We start from the raw sequence: 19,638 nt of genomic DNA, 5'->3' as shown, positions 1-19,638 counted from the left end.
TGTGAGCTAATATTCTGAGTTCCTGCCCTTGGGAAGACAGCTGCTAAAGGCATAAATCTTTATTGATGATTGGGAACAATATTGTGGAGGGGGAGAATGATAGACTACTATTCTAACTTTTCTTATAAAAATCTATCTTGCCTAACAGTAGTTTTTGTTGAATTACTTATAAATGATCATGTTAAATATTATTACAGGTGAGTCAAATATTAAAATTCTACCCTAAAAGCACAAAAATTAAATGTAGGGTGTTTTTTTTAATTTAGTTACACAAACTGAGAGTACAGGTTAGCTCAAAATGACCAAGTTGTTTAGCCAGTTGTTCTCTTTTTCCCCATTTAACCCGATTTTTAGGAAATAAACATTAACTCCTTGTCAAAATTTTATTTTTAGATAAATGAATTGGTGGATGCCCGTGATGTCAGCATTGGAGCCTGGTTTGAAGCTCACATAGAAAATGTAACCCGAGCAACAAAAGGACATAAGAATGGTAAAGCTCAAGCAAAAAGTGGCAATACTTACAGAAGGACTAATGGAAACTTAAGCCAAGATCATTCTAGAGAGAATACAAATAATTTGGACAGTGCACCTTCAACATCTTATTCAGACTGTATGGACACTGATGAAGATGCTATTTATCATATCAAGTATGATGAGTAAGTGCTCCTGATATTGTTTTGAGGACACAATGTGAATTTATTTGGTTTGTGTAAACCAAGAATATTGTTGAAGAAACTTGGATCCTAGAGAGAGCAAGTTCAAAATTACAACCAAAAAGCAGTATTAAGAAGCCATAACACATTTCTTTTGGATTTAATGACTAATCGGGGCGTGATGAGAATTTTTTTTTCTTACTCCTGAATTCCTATGAAGTATTTAACTTTTATGGTTCACCTTTATGAAACTTAAAACCCTCCCCTTAACAAGGAAGTGACATTAAAAATCAGATTTGCTGTATCTGTTTTGCTGCATAAGACATGAGTATAAGTAAAGCATAACTTTTTAAAATTTATATTACTCCCATTGAAGTCCAAATGGAGAGACAAAACTCTCATGGGAGCAAAATCTGGTGCTTGAATTGGATGAATTTGACTCAAGGGTAATATTGATGCACAAAGTTACCAGTCTGCCTTTCATGTAAATCTTTACAACCAATCCCCCAATTGAGGGATTGAAATCAATTCTATAATTTCAATATGGAATGAGGGTGTTGGGTGAAAAAATAAAGATTCAAACCTGCAATGAATGTGCCAGTGTAGACCCCTGTGTCAAAATCCCATAGAGTTTAATGGGATTTCGCTACACAAGTCCTCACTGGTGCATCAGCTTACAGAATTGGGACCAAGATATTAAAAGCATCCTTCCATTTAAACACTTTTAGCAACTAAAGGAATAATGTTGAATATTCCGTTACATTGCGGAGTCTAAAAGACATGGTGCTTTTGTGTTTTGAGTCTTCATAGTAGAGGATGATGCACGTACCCTTGTACAGGAGTATAAAGGAGGTATACCTTGCTGAGGTTAATTAATGTTCTTCATCAGAGTTTCAAAAGAAACTTTAAATCAGCAATGTCTCTTTTAAGTTTTATTTTTTCAATATAATACAATAAAACAATTATTGCTAGGAGATGTAAAAATTGATTTGCTATTTGTTGGGGACTGGAACATAACTACTTTTAGCTACTCCTGATAGTAGTGGGTTTTTTTAATGTGCTCATGCTTGAGGATCATTGTTTTTGTCTTTGTGCACTATCTGTTTAGTTAAGTTTTTTACATATGCATCTATATAAACAAGTCATGTATCCATATATGTAAAATACAATCTCCCTCTCCCCCTCCCAATATTGTAGTTTAAAAATATCAGTAAGATTAAAAAGTTACAAGAAAATCCTGCAAAGTACACCTCTACCTTGATATAATGTCCTCGGGAGCCAAAAAATCTTACCAAGTTATATCGAACTTGCTTTGATCCACTGGAGTGTGCAGCCCCGCCCCCCGGAGCACTGCTTTACTGTGTTATATCCAAATTTGTGTTATATCGGGATTGAGGTGTACCTTAAAAGCACTAGATATGATTAAAATATCACTATAGTGTGACAGAAGTGAATCATTCTGTGATTTCAAAGATCCAGTTTTAAGACTGACTGACTTTAAGATACAACAGAGTTGTTTAAAGGAGAGATGGTGGCACAAGCAAAAGCATAAAAAGATTTGTGGAAATGGCTTTTGTGACCACTAGAAGGAAATTGTTTCATCCGCTCAGCTATTGTCAATTCATATGAGTCCGAGAATTACTGGAGAGGTGAAGCAACCCTGGAATTAGAAGATATAGGATGCATGATGTCACTTGCGCAGACATACGACAAACACAATTTCAATTCTATTCCTCTACTGTCTGTACCATAAGGTTTAGCTGTGCATTTCTAGCAGGTGGAGACAATCAACTTTTTTGGCTTCCTTTAATATGATCTGCAGCAGGTTTGTATTCTTAGCTAGTGACCATCATAACTGCATTGTTTTCTTTTTTTAACTGTCTGAAATTGCCTGAAAGTCGTGATTACCTACTTTCACTGGAATGAACTTTCTAAATATTTAAAGTGTGAGCTTCTGAGAACACAGTTTTTCTGAGGCTGTCTGGAGAGCAAGATCTCTGCATTTTTCAGTTAGTAGGGAAAGCTTCAGATATAAAGTTATCCCCTGGCAGACAAAACAGCTATCTAGTAATCAGGATGAGTGTTGCAAATCCATCAAGGTCCAACTTTAATCAAGTGATGTGGTCTTATTCTTCTGTGTGGAAAAACACAGAACATTGCTCAGTAATTAGAGAGTTTAGTAAGATTTCTGTTCCTCCTTAAATGACAGCTTCTTCTGAATCTAGACAAACCACAGATTATGTCCACATGTATCTTTATTATTTATTTGCATTGTGGTAGCACTTAGTAGCCCCAGGTATGGACTAGGTTCCTGTTGTGCTAGGCAGACTGTACAAACATAACAAAAATATATCCCTCTCTCAAAGACCTTATTAAAGACAAATTTGAAATACTCTGCGAATGCCACCACTATCCAAGAGTAAATCCCTATAGAAGAAATAGAAAGCAGCACTCAGTATTTTTCCAAGAATTGTTATATCAGCCTCCATCCTTTTTAGTAGAACAGTCAAACAAATGAAATTTGTAGAAAAAATTACACAGTCTGACAATGTTGTATCAGAGGGTATCGTCACACTAATTGAACTTGCGTTAAAATATAAATGGAGTTAGCACGGTCATATCCATCTCCCAGTGGATAGTCTTTTGAGGCATGTGAAAGTCTCACCATTAGACACCATTGAAAATTAGTTTTATCTTGCCAGTAACTTTCTTTCTCCAAGTGGGCAGCAGCTGTTCTGTTAGGCCAGTACTCCTGGTCTCTCAGCCTTCTTTCCATGCTTTTGAGGTAGACTCAAGATCCCCCTTATCTTCCCCCATCCCAGTTGAGTGTCAGCTCCCACATTTCTCCCAGCTGGGACCTATATATAAATATATAATTTTATAAAAAGATTAACAATTGAAGTGCTTCACTAAAAACACTTTCTCTTACTCACTCTCTAGATCTCCTCCTATCAAACCAGAAATGTTTATTCCTGTGCTCTTTCAAGCCATTGAGGCTTAGAACAACAATTATATAAGCACAGGGTGGGTTCTAATGGAACAGTGGGAACACTACAGGTAAGGAAACTAATTTTACCTTTCTCCTATGTGGGTACCCACTGTTCCATTAGTCTAGTACTGATGGGAAATAGCAAGCAGTAATAAAAATCCTCCAAGAAAATTGGGGGCGGGGGGGGGAAGGGAATAGTTATGAGAACCAAAACAAAGTTTTATCCAACAACAAACATTATTTTTTAAAGGATTTATTGCAGAACACAGAATTGAAACTAAAAGATCCTTTTTTCAAAAAGTGTGCCATATGAGGCTAAAAATACTATCTTGTGTGAGCCAAGTAAAGGAAGTTGGCTTAAGACCATGTAGCTGAAAGACAGTTTTTATTGTATGGTCCTGCTCTACCCTTGAAGTAGTCGTTGCACCTGGCCAAATGAGCCTTGTCTGCACCCGGGGGTCTTCAATAGACACCTGAAAAATAGCTGACAAAATATTTTCTGGGTGGAAAATATTAGCTGTGTACTCTGTCCCCTATATAAAATGAACATTATCGTTATTTGTGTTTTCGTAGTGTCTAGCAGCTCTAGTCAGGGACCAGGACTCTGTTGTGCTAGGCACTGTACAAACACAGAACAAAAGTGTCTATTGGACTTCCTCTAAGGCCTTGTTATATGTAAATAGAATTATTCTAGGGCTGTCAATTAATTGTGGTTAACTCAGGCGATTAATTTTTGTGAGTTAATTTGTTTTGAGTTAATCACGATTAATCACACAATAATAGAATACCAATTTACATTTATTATAATATAAATATAATTTTTTTTTATATTTTCAAATATATTGATTTCAGTTACAACACATAATACAAAGTATACAGTGCTTACTTTATATTTTTTATTAAATATTTGCACTGTAAAAAAGAAACAAAAGGAATAGTATTTTTCAAGTCACCTCCTACAAGTGCTATAGTACAATCTTTCTTGTGAAATTTACAAATGCAGATTTTTTTTTTTAACTGCACTCAAAAATAAAACAAAACTTTAGTGACAACAAGTCTACTCCATCCTATTTCTTGGTCAGCCAAATGCTAAGACAAACAAGTCTGTTTACATTTATGGGAGATAATGCTGCCTGCTTCTTATTTATAGTGTCACCTGAAAGTGAGAACAGATGTTCACATGGTACTGTTGTAGCTGGTGTCGCAAGGTATTTATGTGCCAGATATGCTAAATGTTTGTATGCTTCGATCACCATTCCAGAGGACGTGCTTCCATGCTGATGACTGGTTCTGCTCGATAATGATCCACAGTAGTGTGTACAGACACATGTTCATTTTCATAATCTGAGTCAGATGCCACCAACAGAAATTTTCATTTTCTTTTTTGGTGGTTCAGGTTCTATAGTTTCTGCATCTCAGTGTTGCTCTTAAGACTTCTGACAGCATGTTCCACACCGCATCCCTCTTCAGATTTTGGAAGGTACTTCAGATTCTTAAACCTTGGGTCAAGTGCTGTAGCTATCTTTAGAAATCCCACATTAGTACCTTTTTTTGCGTTTTGTCAAGTCTGCAGTGAAAGCGTTATTAAATCGAGCAACATATGTGGGTCGTCATCTGAGACTGCCATAACATGAAATATATGGCAGAATGTGGGTAAAACCACAGACCAGGAGACATACAATCCCTCCCAAAGGGTTCAGTCACAAATTTAATTAACACTTTTTTTTTTTTTTAAATGTGTGTCATCCAGATGGACGTATGTCCTGTGGAATGGTGGCCGAAGCATAAAGTGGCGTATGAGGGTTTAGCATATCTGGTACATAAATAGCTTGCAACGTTGTCTACAACAGTGCCATGCGAACGCCCGTTTTGACTTTGATCCAAGTGAAAAGCAGTATTCCCCTTAGGAACAAATGCAGGAAGTGGAATAAAGACTATTCTGTCAAGAAAAATGGTAGATAAGGGCTTTTTGATTACTGCACCAAGTTTGCCCACCCTTCTAGCTGAAAAGACTGCTAAGAGGAAAACCATCTTGACAGGGATGCTTCTCCCATTGGCTCAGAGAGAGGGTTATTGGGTATTGGCAATATGAAGTTGAGGTTTCCTAATAGTGGGTGCGGTAGATGTCTTTGAGAAACTCACTTATGAAATCTGGAAATGTATAGCTGAAGCAGTATGTTGGAATTTTTATTAGTGAGATCTCAAAAGTTTCCAGAGCTGCGACTTGTCCAATTTATCAGAAAGTGCTTGGAACCCCAAACCAAAGTAATCTTGAAATTTCTCCTACATCTCTTTAGTGAAGAGATGTAGGAAATGTACCTCTTTTTGTACATAACAGTAGGACTGTGTTCTCCAAATCCTCTGTAAACTTGATTAATTGATGCCTTTCTGGATTTAGTAAGCAATATAGATTCTGGGAATAGTCCTTTATAAAGGAGGTGAGATCAGTTAGGTTCCAGGCAGTATGTCTCATGTTGAAGGATTTCTGTTAGTAAGATTGCTTTGGTGAATGTAATCTCCAGAAGGATCCATGGTTGATGAGACTTATTCAGATGTCTATTTAGGAACCACAGACATCTGGGTCAGTATGAGTGATGATTGATTGTCTTTGCTTGATACTGGCCATCTTGGCAGTCAGAAAAGAGGGAGAAGGCATGAGCCAAACATCGTGTCCAGGACAATAACAATATGCCTTCTCCTCAGACCTAGGGATACTGGTGTCAGCAGCAAAACTTCACTGTTTCCTTGGGTAGCATAGAAGACCACTTGAAGAAACAATCACGTCTCTATTAACTGCTTTAATATAATTCCATTTCCTGCTTTAATGGTGTTTGCTTAGCTGGTCAAACTGATAGGTGCTTTTGTTATAGTTTGTCTTGATTGACAGATTCTCTTCAGGGAATAGGAAAAGAACTGTTGAGTCACCAGATAAGCTTCTCCTTGTTGTTCCACCTTGATTAATCAGATATACCATAGTGGTGGTGGTGTTGCTTTCCATGTGTATAAACATGCATTAGAAGTGAATTTTTGGGAGCCAGATGTGCTGTGCATTGCATTGCTTGTTTTAAATCTAGTAAATTGATTCTGTGTTGAGATTCTTGGAGGTTCCACTTGCCCTGAACTTGATGGAGTTCCATCTGTGCTTTGCAATCCAATAATTTTGGCATCTATAATTCTGATTACTGGGGTACTGGTGTGTCAGTCTGGGGTCTTTTTCATTGTATCGTTGAAGACCTTTTCCTTACTCTGGGAAAGATGAATCAGTGATGCGCGGATCAACCCTTGGCTGACTGCTCCTGGATGTTCTAAATAGGAAATTCTGCAAAGAGCAGAGATGAAGCATTGGTTAGGTTACTACTACTACTATCATGCTAAACAGAGGAATGGGTGTGTCAGTTCCCACTCAACAAATCCTCCATGAGATTTCAAAACTCAAAGAAACCTCTTGGGTAACTGGACTACATTAATATTTGGCTGAAAAAGAGCCCCCTCGTGACTGAGAATGCTTGACAGTCTCCTGCTGCAAACAATAATGGTTAAGGTGAAGGAAGGAGTTGTCAGTTTTCGGTATTAAGAAAAACCTATGAATAAGGCTATGCTTTATTCACAGGTATTTTTAGTAAAAGTCATGGGCAGGTCATGGGCCGTAAACAAAAATGACCTGTCCGTGACTTTTACCATACAACCCTAAATAAAACTTGGGGGGGGGGGGGGGAGGCGGGGGGGGGGGGGGGCCACGGGGGGAGTTGGCCTCAGACCCCATTGGTGCTGGGGAGAGGGAGGGTTGGCGGGGCTGACAGGGGCTCCCTACCCAGCTCCGCGTGTCTCACCACAACCACCGGCTGCACAGCACCTATTGTCCGGGAACCAAAGCCAATGGGAGCTGCTAGCGCGGGCAGTGCGCGGAGTCCCCTGACCCCTCCGCCTAGGAGCTGCAGGGCCGTGCCAGTGGGAGCTGAGGAGCCACCCACCCCAAGGTATGTGGCCCCCCCGCCCACTCCAACCTCCTGCCCCTAATCCTGAACCCCTTCCCACACACCCAAACTGCCACTGCTGCAGAAGTCACAGTATCCGTGATTTCCATGACCTACATGACACACTCGTAGCTTTACTTATGAACTCCAGTACCTGTATCTGTACCTGAAGGAAGAGACAGCTATGTCTTTTAGATCAGTGGTTCTAAACCTTTTTGTGCTCAGGATCCATTTGTAAATGTTTATGGCCTGTCGTGACCCAGTAAACAATTTGGGGGTGGAGGCCCTAGCGTGGTTTCGGTTGGGTCCTACCCATTGGCAGGGGAGGGGAGTTGGTTGCTGCCCGGCATTCACCCCACAGTTGCAGCTCTTACGCTGTGGGGCTGGCTGGACTTGGCTCTCCGCTCCAGGCATTGCAACCTCTGGGGTTGCGGTGCCAGTCAGGTTTAGCCCTGTCACCCTGACTGGATCAAATTTATCTGAGTGGAGTTGTGACCTGGCTCATGGGGTACAGTGCCTCTCACTCAAATTTGGCTTACTTGGACTCCTGTCGTCATGACATCTCGGCCAAACCTAAGTGGCGCTGGGGCCCCAGAGGTTGCAATGCCTGGAGCAGGGAAGCAAGCCAGCCAGCCCTGTGGGACAGGACCCACAGGAGCTGCCACGTAACCTTTGAAACATTCTGTCGACCCAATTTTGGGTCCCAACCCACAGGTTGGGAAACCCTGTTTTAGATTACCATAATGGTGAATGGCTGAACTAGTAAAGAGGAACAGATCCGAGGGGGTGGGTTTGTGGGCGGTGAGGTCTCTACCTGTGGTTGGTAAAAGAGATACTTGTAAGTCCAAATTCACTTAATGGCAAACAGACCAAGAACCAAAATTCCTTTCCATTTGGTAGTGTTAATGTAAAGTAATAGTACATTTAACATTTATTTTTAAAAAGGAAATGATTAAGAAAAATGTTAGTGGGGGCTGTGGTAAGATACTGTAGAATACATCCTTAATTTACAAGTTGCAAAGATCTTTTATTTTGAAGATCTGCTCTGACATTATTATTCAGTTAGGTGTGTTACACAATCAGAACTTAAGAATGTGTATTTAAAAACTCTTTTTTAAAAAAATTTGTAATCAACTTTGGTTATCTTTAGATTACAAATATGGGGAAAATTAAATAAGAGTTGTAACAAATTGAGTTTTGGAACAGACATTATATATCGTTCTAGCAGAAAAGTCCTGACCTCCTGTTTTGGTTTTAGTAGGTGAATTTAGAGTCTTATCTCTTCTGTTACAGCAGTTTCTGATGGTGGATGGGAAAAGGATTAAAGTATGCTCTGGAATTCCTTGGTACCAGGAAAAGATTTTTGTATAGTGACATAGGGTTAATACATTTCTCTGTATCACATGTTAGGAATGCTCAAATACTGCCTGTGGCCAAGGAGGACTGGAATCTTTCTTCATGGGCAACTGATTGCTAAGAAACGTTTCCATAGAGATGTGAGACCACATGAGAATTTTGCTATGCTAGTATTAAGATTTAAAATTAGAAGTAGGTTCAGTAAGGATACAGCTAACAAAGAAAAGGTTTTTTTGTGCAATATCTATTGAATATTGGATCCTTATTATACCTTTTTTGTCTTTCTCCTTTTAAAATATTCTATGCTAAGTTTATAACTTAAATAAAACCACGCTGGAGCCCATTGTGAATATAATTTCTAAAGAACTTTTGTAGCTTGAGGGTACTATACCAAATTTTCTACAACTTAGGTAAGCCAAACTTAGTGGTACAACTAAGGGTATGTCTACACTGAAATTAAACACCCACGGCCAGCCCATATCAGCTGATTTGGGTTGGGGGGGGGGGCTCAGTCTACAAGGCTGTTTAATTACAGTTCAGACTTGGGCTGGCGTCAGGGCTCTGGGACTCTCCCCCCTCGTGTAGTCCCAAGGCTCAGGCTGGAGCTCAAGACCAAACATCTACACTGCAATTAAACAGCCTTGTATCTTGAGCCCTATGAGCCTGAGTCAGCTGACATGGGCTAGCCAGAAGTGTTTAATTGCAGTGTGAATGTACTCAAGAGCAGAATTTAGCCCACTGTCAGTAGTGTATTTACTCCTGGGGGAATTCTGCGCCACTGTGCATGTGCAGAATTTATGTCCCCCACAGATTTCTTTGCTTCCCTACAGAAAAAGGACTTTCTGATGTGGAAGCAGAGGGAAGCCACAAGAGCAGTCATGCAACCCTCCTTACCAGTATGTTTTGGGTGCCCAAGGCAGCTGGCAGAGATGTAAATCACTGTGGAGCTGGTGGTGGAACTGGGAAAGACCCAGCTGGTGACTACCACCCTGCGCCGGGCTCAGCTGCTAGTCCTGGCTGGGCTGGGGAAGACGGGACTTCCTCTTTCCCTGTATGGCATCTGGGGTTATGTCAGACCCACCCTCAGATTTCTCTCCCAGCTATAGGAAGCTCTGCAAACTCTTCTCCCCCTTCCCCCACAATTGCTGCACTGACCGAGCCTCACCCCCGCACACCCATAATCCCCCTGATGAGCCCCATTCCTGCTGCACCTGGACCACCCCAACGAGCCACCTGCACCTGGATCCCCATTGTACCGAGCACCAACCAGCTGCACCTGGATTTCCACCCCACTGAACCCCACTCCCCCAGCATCTGGACCCCACCACTGAGCCCCCCCACACCCAGACCTTCCCACCCAAGCACCCGACACCAGCTGAGCCTCAACCACCTTCACCTGGACCCCTGAAGAGTCCTGTTACCGTTGCACCCAGAACCCCACAACAAGCCTCTGTGCAGCCAATGTCCCCTGATAAGAAGTCAATCCAGGTCACTGGCGGTGGTCAGCATTCACATAATCTGATCCACCTTTGACACACTAGGCCTCCTGATCAAATCAGACAAGTCAGTCCTGTCTACAGTGTAGAAAACAGAGTTTATTGGTGTGGTCCTGGACTCGACAGATGCCAGGGCTTTACGGCTTTAGATAAGATTTCGTACGATGCAAAGCCTCATTCTGAACTTAAAGGCTTATCCTCTCACTGTGGTGAGAGGCTGTTTAAGGCTGATGGGGCACATGGTAGTGTGCCCTTATGTGGTCCAGTACACCAAACTGCGCCTCGGACTCCTTCAGGACTGGGTGGCAGAGGTATATTCTGCAAGAAAGAACCACATAAACATGTTAGTGCACATGTCAAGTCACATCTTAACCTTCCGAGATTGGTGGACACATCTGCCCAGTGTATGCAAGGGAGTTGCTTTTGCCCCACCTCGTCACTCTTACTTTAGTGACGGATACCTCAGACGTGGGGTTGGGGGCTCATCTGGGACACCTGCAGACATAGGGTCTCTGGTCACCCCAAAATCTCAGTCTACACATAAACATCAGGGAGCTGTGGGCCATCTGTTTAGATTGCATAGAGTTCCTTTCTCACATCAGGCAAATGGGTGTATTGGTGCTGATCGACAATATGATTGCTGTGTTTTATGTAAAAGAGCAGGGAGAAGCCTGGTCCTCACTGCTTTGTTGGGAAGCAATACTGTCTGGGGGCCCATGGCCCGGGGGCTCAAAATACACTGGCAGATTACCTGTGGAGGTTGTTTTTCAATCACCACAAGTGGTCCTGTCACTCAGACATAGGAACGTCCATTTTCCAGCTCTGGGCAGCTGCCCAAGTGGAGTTGTTTGCAACAAGGGATAACACAACAGCCTAGGTTCGCTGACATGCATTTTTACTGCTGTGGTCAGAAGGGCTGCTATGTTTATTTCCCCCCTCCCTTCTGCCCAGAGTTCTGTGCAAGAACAAGGCCAGTCTTATACTGATTGCCCCAGCTTGGCCCCATCAACACTGGTTTTCACACTGACCTCTCGATCAACCCCCAATGTTACTCCTGCTCCAGACACTGACCTAGCTTCATAGAATCCATGGGAGCATTCGTTGAAATGCTTCCAGTTCCACGTGCAGGGCCAGAAAGACGGGCAGAACCCCGGGGGAGAAAGGAAGGGATAGGAAGGACAGTGAAGCACTCGTGTCTTCCCTAGCTTACCTGGGCAGTAACAGGTCAGGATATGACCCCTAGTTGAAGAGATTTGGTAGAGGAGTGGCCAGTCTGTGGTCTGTTTCAATGGCCATTAATTGCCAATTAAATCAGAGGCTTTCCATTCACTTCGGTGGACTTCGGATCAGTCTTCTAAGCATGGGCTGTTGACTTTGGGCTATGGTTTGATGATCAATGTCCTAGCATGTAAGCTGCCATCAGCAGCAGGCACCTGTGGCAGTACAGTTACTACTTGGAGCAACAATAAAGTACAGTGCAGTGTGGTGTTCCCTGGGCCTCTGAGCCACCTTGAACTGCAGGCAACATGCCTCCTTCACTTTCCACCATGCCTCAGATTCATAAGTGTAGGATTTTGGCCTCATGGTCTGGAACCAGTTCAAGTTGGTATAGCTTGTAATACTGATAAACTCATGAGCACTGCTAAAACTTCTAGAAGAAATTATTACAAAGTGGGGATTTAGTTTGAGTTATAATTCAGATTAATATTAGCTAAAAACAATTAAACATTTAACAAATATTTTCTTTTTTATAGTAGTTGTAGAGAGAGTTGTTTGCACATAATGGGTGTGTGTCCATCTATCCATCCCCTTGACTGGAATTTGTTACAAAATAGAATCTCCTTATACTATGTCATACCAGAAATAAAGACGTGAACTCGTTGAATTCTTGCTTTATTTCAGTACGAAAGGTCTGATTTCTCCATTTTGTAACAGGGTATCTTAATTTGTTTCCTACCAGCAAAATTTTCTTCTTGGTGTTCAGCCTTCCACTCTGCCATTTTCCCTATTACATAGGCAGAGCTCTGTGATTTCTACAACCATTGCCAAAATGGATCTATACAGAGGATTTAAGGAGAGTATGTTCTTATACTAAGTAGCTGGCTCCTCGAAAAGCCTGAGCACATTCTATGCTCATGCCGTTTTACTATAGCTATTTTTCAAATAGATATCACTACATTACTCCTGCTAAATAGGTATTACCCAATTTAAAGGAATGGAGCTCACTAGAAGTATTTACGGTACAATTCTAGTGTGGTGTATGTCTGTGCTGGAATAATATGCCCCACCACTTAGAGGAAAATGAGATTGCTTGTAAAAACCTAGCAATTCACGTGTCTCCTTAAAATAACTTAAAAAAATAACGGGATTTTGTTAAAAAATAGAAAACTCTAATGTGATTTAACAAATCTTTAAGATTTATCATTTACTAAAGTGCTAATCACTAAAATAAAAGGAGAAACATTTTAAAACGATCGGCCATTTTATGTAATAGAGAGTTCGAGAAACATTCTTTCTGTGATTAGCTGTGTTTATTTGCTTGTCTGTGGAATTTCAGAACCATTCTACTTACTACTGATGTGGAAGCAGAGGGATAAACAAATGTATACTTTTTTCCTATGCTATCTTCATCTTGCATAATTTTGTTGGTAAATGCTGTCTGTATATGTAGGGTTGGATTTTCAAAAACTGTGTTGCTATTGAAGTCAATGGGAATTTTGCCATTGACTTTAATGGGGGTAGAGTTAGACTAGAAATGGGATTTTCAAGATACTAATCTTTGTCTCTTTTCACTGTGGGCATGTTTGGGAATTTTCCTATTGACCCGTGTATGAGCAAGACTGGGACAGGTTAGTACTCAGATTTGAAAATTTTTTAGCATCTTTCTAGCAAACTCTTACATAAGCGTGATTCTTTGTGGTTTTGATTAAAACTGTTTTTCAAATCCCAGGTAGCAAGGACCATAGTCATAGAACAAGCAAACATTTCAAAATAACATAAATCCTATTTTCAAAAGTGATTTAGGAATCCAAATCACTTTTGAAAATGGGACTCAGGCTCTTAAGTCACTTGAGGCACTTTTTAAAATTTTACCCTTTGATTTATTTCATATAATAGTGGAAGTACTAATTTGTAACTTTTTCCCCCTCCCAAGGTATCCAGAGAATGGTATAGTAGAAATGCGTGCCAATAATCTTCGACCACGAGCAAGAACCATTTTGAAGTGGAGTGAACTCAATGTGGGTGATATGGTGATGGTTAACTACAATGTAGAGACTCCAGAAGAGAGAGGATTCTGGTTTGATGCAGAAATTACCTCTCTGAGGGAAATCTCAAGGACTAACAAAGAAGTTCATGCCAAAATTCTTCTGGGGTAAGATTTTATTGACCAGTTTTGAAAGCATGCTGTAAAAAAAAAAAAAAAAGAGCTTTCAGTTTGGGCCATTGCATTTCATTAGATTAAAAATGTAACATTCCATTTTACCTCTGTATCTGTCTGGATCCTGGAATTACTTGCTTTTTTTTTTTTTTTTTAAGCAGATGGAGACTTTTTAGGATCAATGCATTTGGAATGTGGGTGTCTTCTCTTCTGTCCCCTCTCAACCCCCCCCTTTTTTTAAACTATTGGTTGATGAAATTGCCAGGGCTAATCTTATTGTGTGATCTGTTACCTGTGATCCCATTGGATCAGACTAGTAACATGTTTTCCTTCAATACCATCAAGGCTGAACCATCCATTTTCAATGGATTTTTTTGTTTGTTTTTTGTTCAGGCCCTTTGGGAATCTCCAGATCCTAATGGGTGACAGTTATCTTTGGCAATCTGGACAGACTTCTCAGTCTGCTAGTAGAATGTTCAGGGCCAGATGGTTCGTAGGTGAATAGTGGAATGGGAGTAAACAAATTTTTTGAGCTTTCTATATGGACAAATTCAGCTATTTCACTGACTCTTTTACAAGATGCTCAAGGACAGCCCTTCAGAGGCTGAATTTACTTCAACAAAAGTCTGTAGTACAGAATTTTGAGGTAAGCAATGAGATTGCCTTCTTCCCCCTTTGTCATTTTCTTTTAGTGCTATAATTGAGGATGTCTGAGTTGTATGTTGACTTCATGGTGAATTTTGGGCAGACAAGCATCCCTTCCTTCACCTTAGAGGGTTTTTGCTAACAAGTCTGCTTCAGCGTTTAGCAATGAAGGCTGTAATGCCTTTGGAATACATTTAGAACGTTTTTCTCAACACAGGACTCTTCATGTGAATCAAAGTTACATATTTTAAGCTGGATATAGAAATTTCCCTGAAGGATTATTGAAACATAGTATGCCTTTTTAATGTAAATATCCTTGATCTTCAATTTGAAGTATTATCTATTGGTTTCAAAATCTTCCTCTTTTGGATATGCTAACTAAGACAATCAAATAACTTTCTTTTTGTCCACTTTATTAAGAGAGAGATTAGAAATGTGTAAACCATAATAGAAGGTTATTACCTTCAGTATCTTCTGCTGAACTAACTTAATGGGCTGAAATCTACGATTTGTGGACATGGCCAAAATCTAGTTTGATGCTAACTATCTTCTCTATATAGTTCTCAATTATAGTTCTTCAGGTGATTGTGCATATAGATTCTGCTTTTGGTGCACATGGATTACAGGTGTGTGTGCGATCAGATTATTTTTGGGTAGCAACCCTTGGCATTATCCACTTCTCTTGGACACTGTGCCTTTCACCTTAGATTTTAGGACTAGTTGATTAGTTAATTAGTTTTAGTTGATAAACTAAATTTCCTTTTGCCTGTTGGCATATATATTTTAAAAAAATAGTTGTTTAGGTCAGTTAAGTATCCTTTAGCGTAGACAACCCTCTGTATAAGGGTGCTAAGATGATGATAGAGGCGGAGTTACCAATCTACAAGACCTGTTACTTGTGTGACTCCACTATGCCTATAAATGATGGGGATCCTTAGTGATTCATTTGCCTTGTGGAAGAGCACATTATGTATTACTCATTTTCCAAGCGTACCCAGAAGGCGAGAGAGGTGAGACTGAAACTCTTCCTGCCAGAGAAGTTGTTGATGCAGGCCTCGTCAGATCACATCCCTCTGGCATGTTTTGCCATGCTGTGTAGACAAGCTCTTAATTTGGCAGTCGTCTTTGAAGCAAGGCTGAGCTTTCTGAGTCAGGACTTCTTTCTCCCCACATTATTTCCAGCAGTAGGATGACAGAGTAGAGAGCAAGTACAAGGCCAAAAAATGCACGAATTGTTCTTCCATATTTTCAGCCTTGAATAGAGCAGTTCTGCTAGTTTTGCCATCCACAGGAGTAGGATGAGGCCAAAGTTTTATGAGAAAAGGCGAATCCTCGTACAGCAATCCAGAGGATTTCTTGTATCCACTCCTAGCTGTCATGCGATTAAGGTCTGTGATGAGTTGGTTGAGCAGAGCGTGGAAACTTGCTTTTTTTTTTTTTTTTTTAAACAGTCGCCATAGGATTTTTAGACAATGCCACAGCAACACATGATCAATAGAGTAAAATAACTAGTCCTATGTCTTTATAAACCCAGCTAATATTCCCTCTTCAGCAGAGTGAACAGTCACTTGCTTAATGACTTCTTCAGGTGGCATTTACAGCAGAAGTTGTTCTTCTACAGCATGCCTTATTCAGTAGCCTGCTTCCAGCTTGGTGGTTGTGATAATTTCCAGGGGCTAAATATCTTTACAACCTTCCCCCACATGATCTCGGTATCCATTTATTCCGTAGACCCAGACCCACTCTTCAGGAATTCCATAAGACTATTAAAATGGCCATATCTCTTTAAGAAAACAAGTGGGCTACTTACTTTCAATCCCTGTTATTTACTGAATTGTTCAGTGGGTATACTCTTTCAGACACTTCTCCAAATAAGGATTGATTCTGTACTTAATACAATACAGAATTTCATTGAGTGACAGCCCTTGTATAATAAATATGCGATGTATTTGTGGGCTTTTTGTTTATTTGCTTTTGATTTGTGGAGTTTTTGTTCTTTCCAATATTTCAAGTGTTTGTTTCCACCTACAAACACCTGTTTTGGGATTTATGTTGTATCATTGCCAATTCGTATTTGTAACAGTACTCATAAAGTTAATTTAGTTCCTCTCTTACTCTTTTGTTTTGAATATTTTGAGGGAAGCACAACTTTTTCCTCACTTACATATTAAGATTCTTTAGGAAATCTTTACTTAGTTATCTTGAAAGCTAAGTGTGATGTGCTTTTCAAGAACTATCTTACATTAGACAGGTAATTGAATTAATGGCATTTCCTTTACTCATTCGTTTCTTTAATTTTTAACAGAACATTCCTGACAACAAGTGCTTGGATTTGATCTAAAAGTGCATAGTAATTGTCAATCCAAAAAAAAAGTGATAGTGGTAATAACAGTACCACTATAAATATAGTTAATCCAGAATTATTCCTAAGTATTTCATAGATTCTTTATATAAGATGACTTCATCCATCTCTTAGGAAAAATGTGGTATTCTTGGTTAGAGTTTTAAAATTAAGGCCTTGGCTACACTTGCAGATGTACAACGCTGTGAGTTAAACCTGACTTCGTGCAGCTGAGTAGGGAAAGTGCTGCAGTCTGTCCACACTGACAGCTGCCCAGCGCACTGTCGTGGCCACATTTGCGGCAATTGCAGCGCTATTGGGAGCGGTGCATTATGGGCAGCTATCCCACAGAGCACCTCTTCCCGTTCTGGCGCCATGGGTTGTGGGAAGGGGGCGTGGGTGCGGGGCATTCTGGGTCCTGTCCCAACGCCCCGTGATGCATCACTTCGCATCCCAGAAATCCCTTTGTTTCCATCCACCTTTGACGCCATCTTTCAACGGTTTCTGTGCAGCGCGATCTGTTGTCTGCGGGAAATGTAGCCCGAACTGCTGAGGCATATGCTGACTTATCTCGCCAGCACATCACGTTTGGCTGTCGAACTATTCCTTAAGATCCAAAGTGACAGTGAGAGTGAGGAGTCTGACGATGCTATCGAGCCGCGTAACGCGCACGACACGAAATTGCTTGTGGCATTCATGGACATGCTCAGCACCGTGGAACGCCGCTTTTGGGCTCGGGAAACAAGCACCAAGTGGTGGGATCACATTGTCATGGAAGTCTGGGATGACAAGCAGTGGCTGCAGAACTTTCGGATGAGAAAAGTCACTTTCATGGGACTGTGTGAGGAGCTTGCCCCCACCCTGCGGCGCAAGGACACGAGATTGAGAGCTGCCCTGCTAGTGGAGAAGCGGGTGGCTATTGCAATCTGGAAGCTGGCAACTCCAGACAGCTACCGGTCGGTCGCAAACCAGTTTGGAGTGGGAAAGTCGACCGTTGGAATCGTGTTGATGCAAGTTTGCAAGGCCATTAATCGCATCCTACTCAGAAGAACCGTGACTCTGGGTAACGTGCAGGAAATAGTGGATGGCTTTGCACAAATGGAGTTCCCTAACTGTGGAGGGAGGATAGATGGGATGCACATTCCTATTCTGGCACCACCCCACCTAGGATCCGAGTACATTAATCGGAAGGGGTATTTCTCTATGGTTCTCCAAGCGCTTGTGGATCACTGTGTGTTTCATTGACATTAACACAGGCTGGCCCGGAAAGGTGCATGATGCATGCATCTTTCGGAACACTTGGCTGTTCAGAAAGATGCAGGCTGGGACTTCTTTCCCAGAGCGGAAGATCACGGTAGGGGAAGTTGAAATGCCCATTGTGATCCTTGGAGATCCCGCTTACCTGTTAATGCCGTGGCTCATGAAACCCTACACAGGGAGCCTTGACAGCAGCAAAGAACGGTTCAACTACAGGCTGAGCTGGTGCCGAATGACTGTGGAGTGTGCCTTTGGCCGTTTAAAGGCCCACTGGCGATCTCTGTATGGGAAGCTGGACTTGGCCGAAAACAGCATCCCCGCGGTTATATCCGCGTGCTGTGCCCTCCATAATATTTGTGAAGGGAAGGGTGAAAGCTTCACTCGGGCATGGACCTCTGAGGTTCAACACCTGGAGGCTGAATTTGCACAGCCAGAGAGCAGAGCTATTACAGGGGCCCAGCGCGGGGCTGCAAGGATTAGGGATGCCTTGAGGGAGCAATTTGAGGCTGAAAACCAGCAGTGATATCTGGTGCCCTGCACGGGAGTGAAGTGCAGTAGTTCCCATCTTTAGGAATCGGTGTTTGCTAAGCAGACTTGCAGTGCCTGTTTATTTCCTGGGCTAAGGAGTCTTTTACTTTATGCAATAATAAAGAATGTTTTCAAAGCCAAAAAATCCATTTATTGAAAAGAAAAAAAAATTATTTATTGAAAAGAAACAAGGGGGTGGAGTAGGGAATGGTACTATCACAGATTCGTGTATGTCCTGTCTGGTGTGCTGTGCAGTGAGTGCTGCACTTCAGGATAGCTATACTGCATGGTGATGGGGGTTGAGTGCAGGGGGTAAGGGTCGTGCTTTTCAGGGCTGGGTGGTGAAGATACTGGTGTTGGAGGCAGCGGGTGGCGTGAAGAACACGGAAGTTGGGGAAAGTGGGTTGGAGGTGACAGTGGGGCACAACGGAAAGAGTTTTGGGACAAGGGCTGTGGGTGGGGGTGGCGTTTGTGGTACTGCTCCTCTTTCTGCATGGCTACGAGCTCCTGGATAGCATCTGCTTGGCGCTCCAGGATGCTTATGAGCCGATCCATGCTTTGCTGCCGGTGCTTGGTGCTTTGCCGCCGGTGCGCTGCGTTTTCCTGGCGGATCCTGCTTTCTCTCTCCCTCCAGTTCTGTGCTTTCTCATTCTCTTTAATAGATTGCCGCATCACTTCTTGCAGCATGTCTTCTTTGCTTTTTCACAGTCTCTTCCTGAGTCTTTGCAGTCTCTGAGCAGGCGATAAGAGGGACGGCTGAGGTCTCAAGGTTGATGCTGCTGTATAGGCAAAATGCAACATTTAACAGAGGCAGCATTGTTTATACCAGACAGAGTAATGATTTCCTCCACACTTAAGGAGTAGAAAACATAGGGTCTACACAATTGCATAATTTTCCCGTCTGAAACAGAGCACACATATCCCACGGGAGCCTCAAAATGGTGAGTAAGGGGGGACTGATTGTTTCAGGGCTGCACTGTCCTCTGGGTTTCTGTGCCTTGGGGAGAGACGACAGCTTCA

At 41.7% G+C, this 19,638-nt stretch overlaps 1 protein-coding gene across 1 annotated transcript in view; it reads left to right on the top strand.

Annotated features, from left to right (window-relative positions):
- Positions 1 to 19,638, top strand: part of LOC113405332 (E3 ubiquitin-protein ligase UHRF2-like) — a 180,843-nt gene that overhangs the window by 59,621 nt on the left and 101,584 nt on the right. The window contains exons 3-4 of the mRNA XM_029914333.1: positions 394 to 656; positions 13,623 to 13,841. Coding sequence (XP_029770193.1) covers positions 394 to 656; positions 13,623 to 13,841 — 482 coding nt within the window. The remainder of the gene's footprint in view (positions 1 to 393; positions 657 to 13,622; positions 13,842 to 19,638) is intronic.

Source organism: Terrapene carolina, unplaced genomic scaffold (genome assembly GCF_002925995.2).
Source record: "Terrapene carolina triunguis isolate 2854851 unplaced genomic scaffold, T_m_triunguis-2.0 Scaffold35098, whole genome shotgun sequence".
NCBI lineage: Eukaryota > Metazoa > Chordata > Testudines > Emydidae > Terrapene > Terrapene triunguis.
The sequence above is the reverse complement of the archived record's forward strand: the minus strand, read 5'-3'. Positions and strand labels throughout refer to the sequence as shown.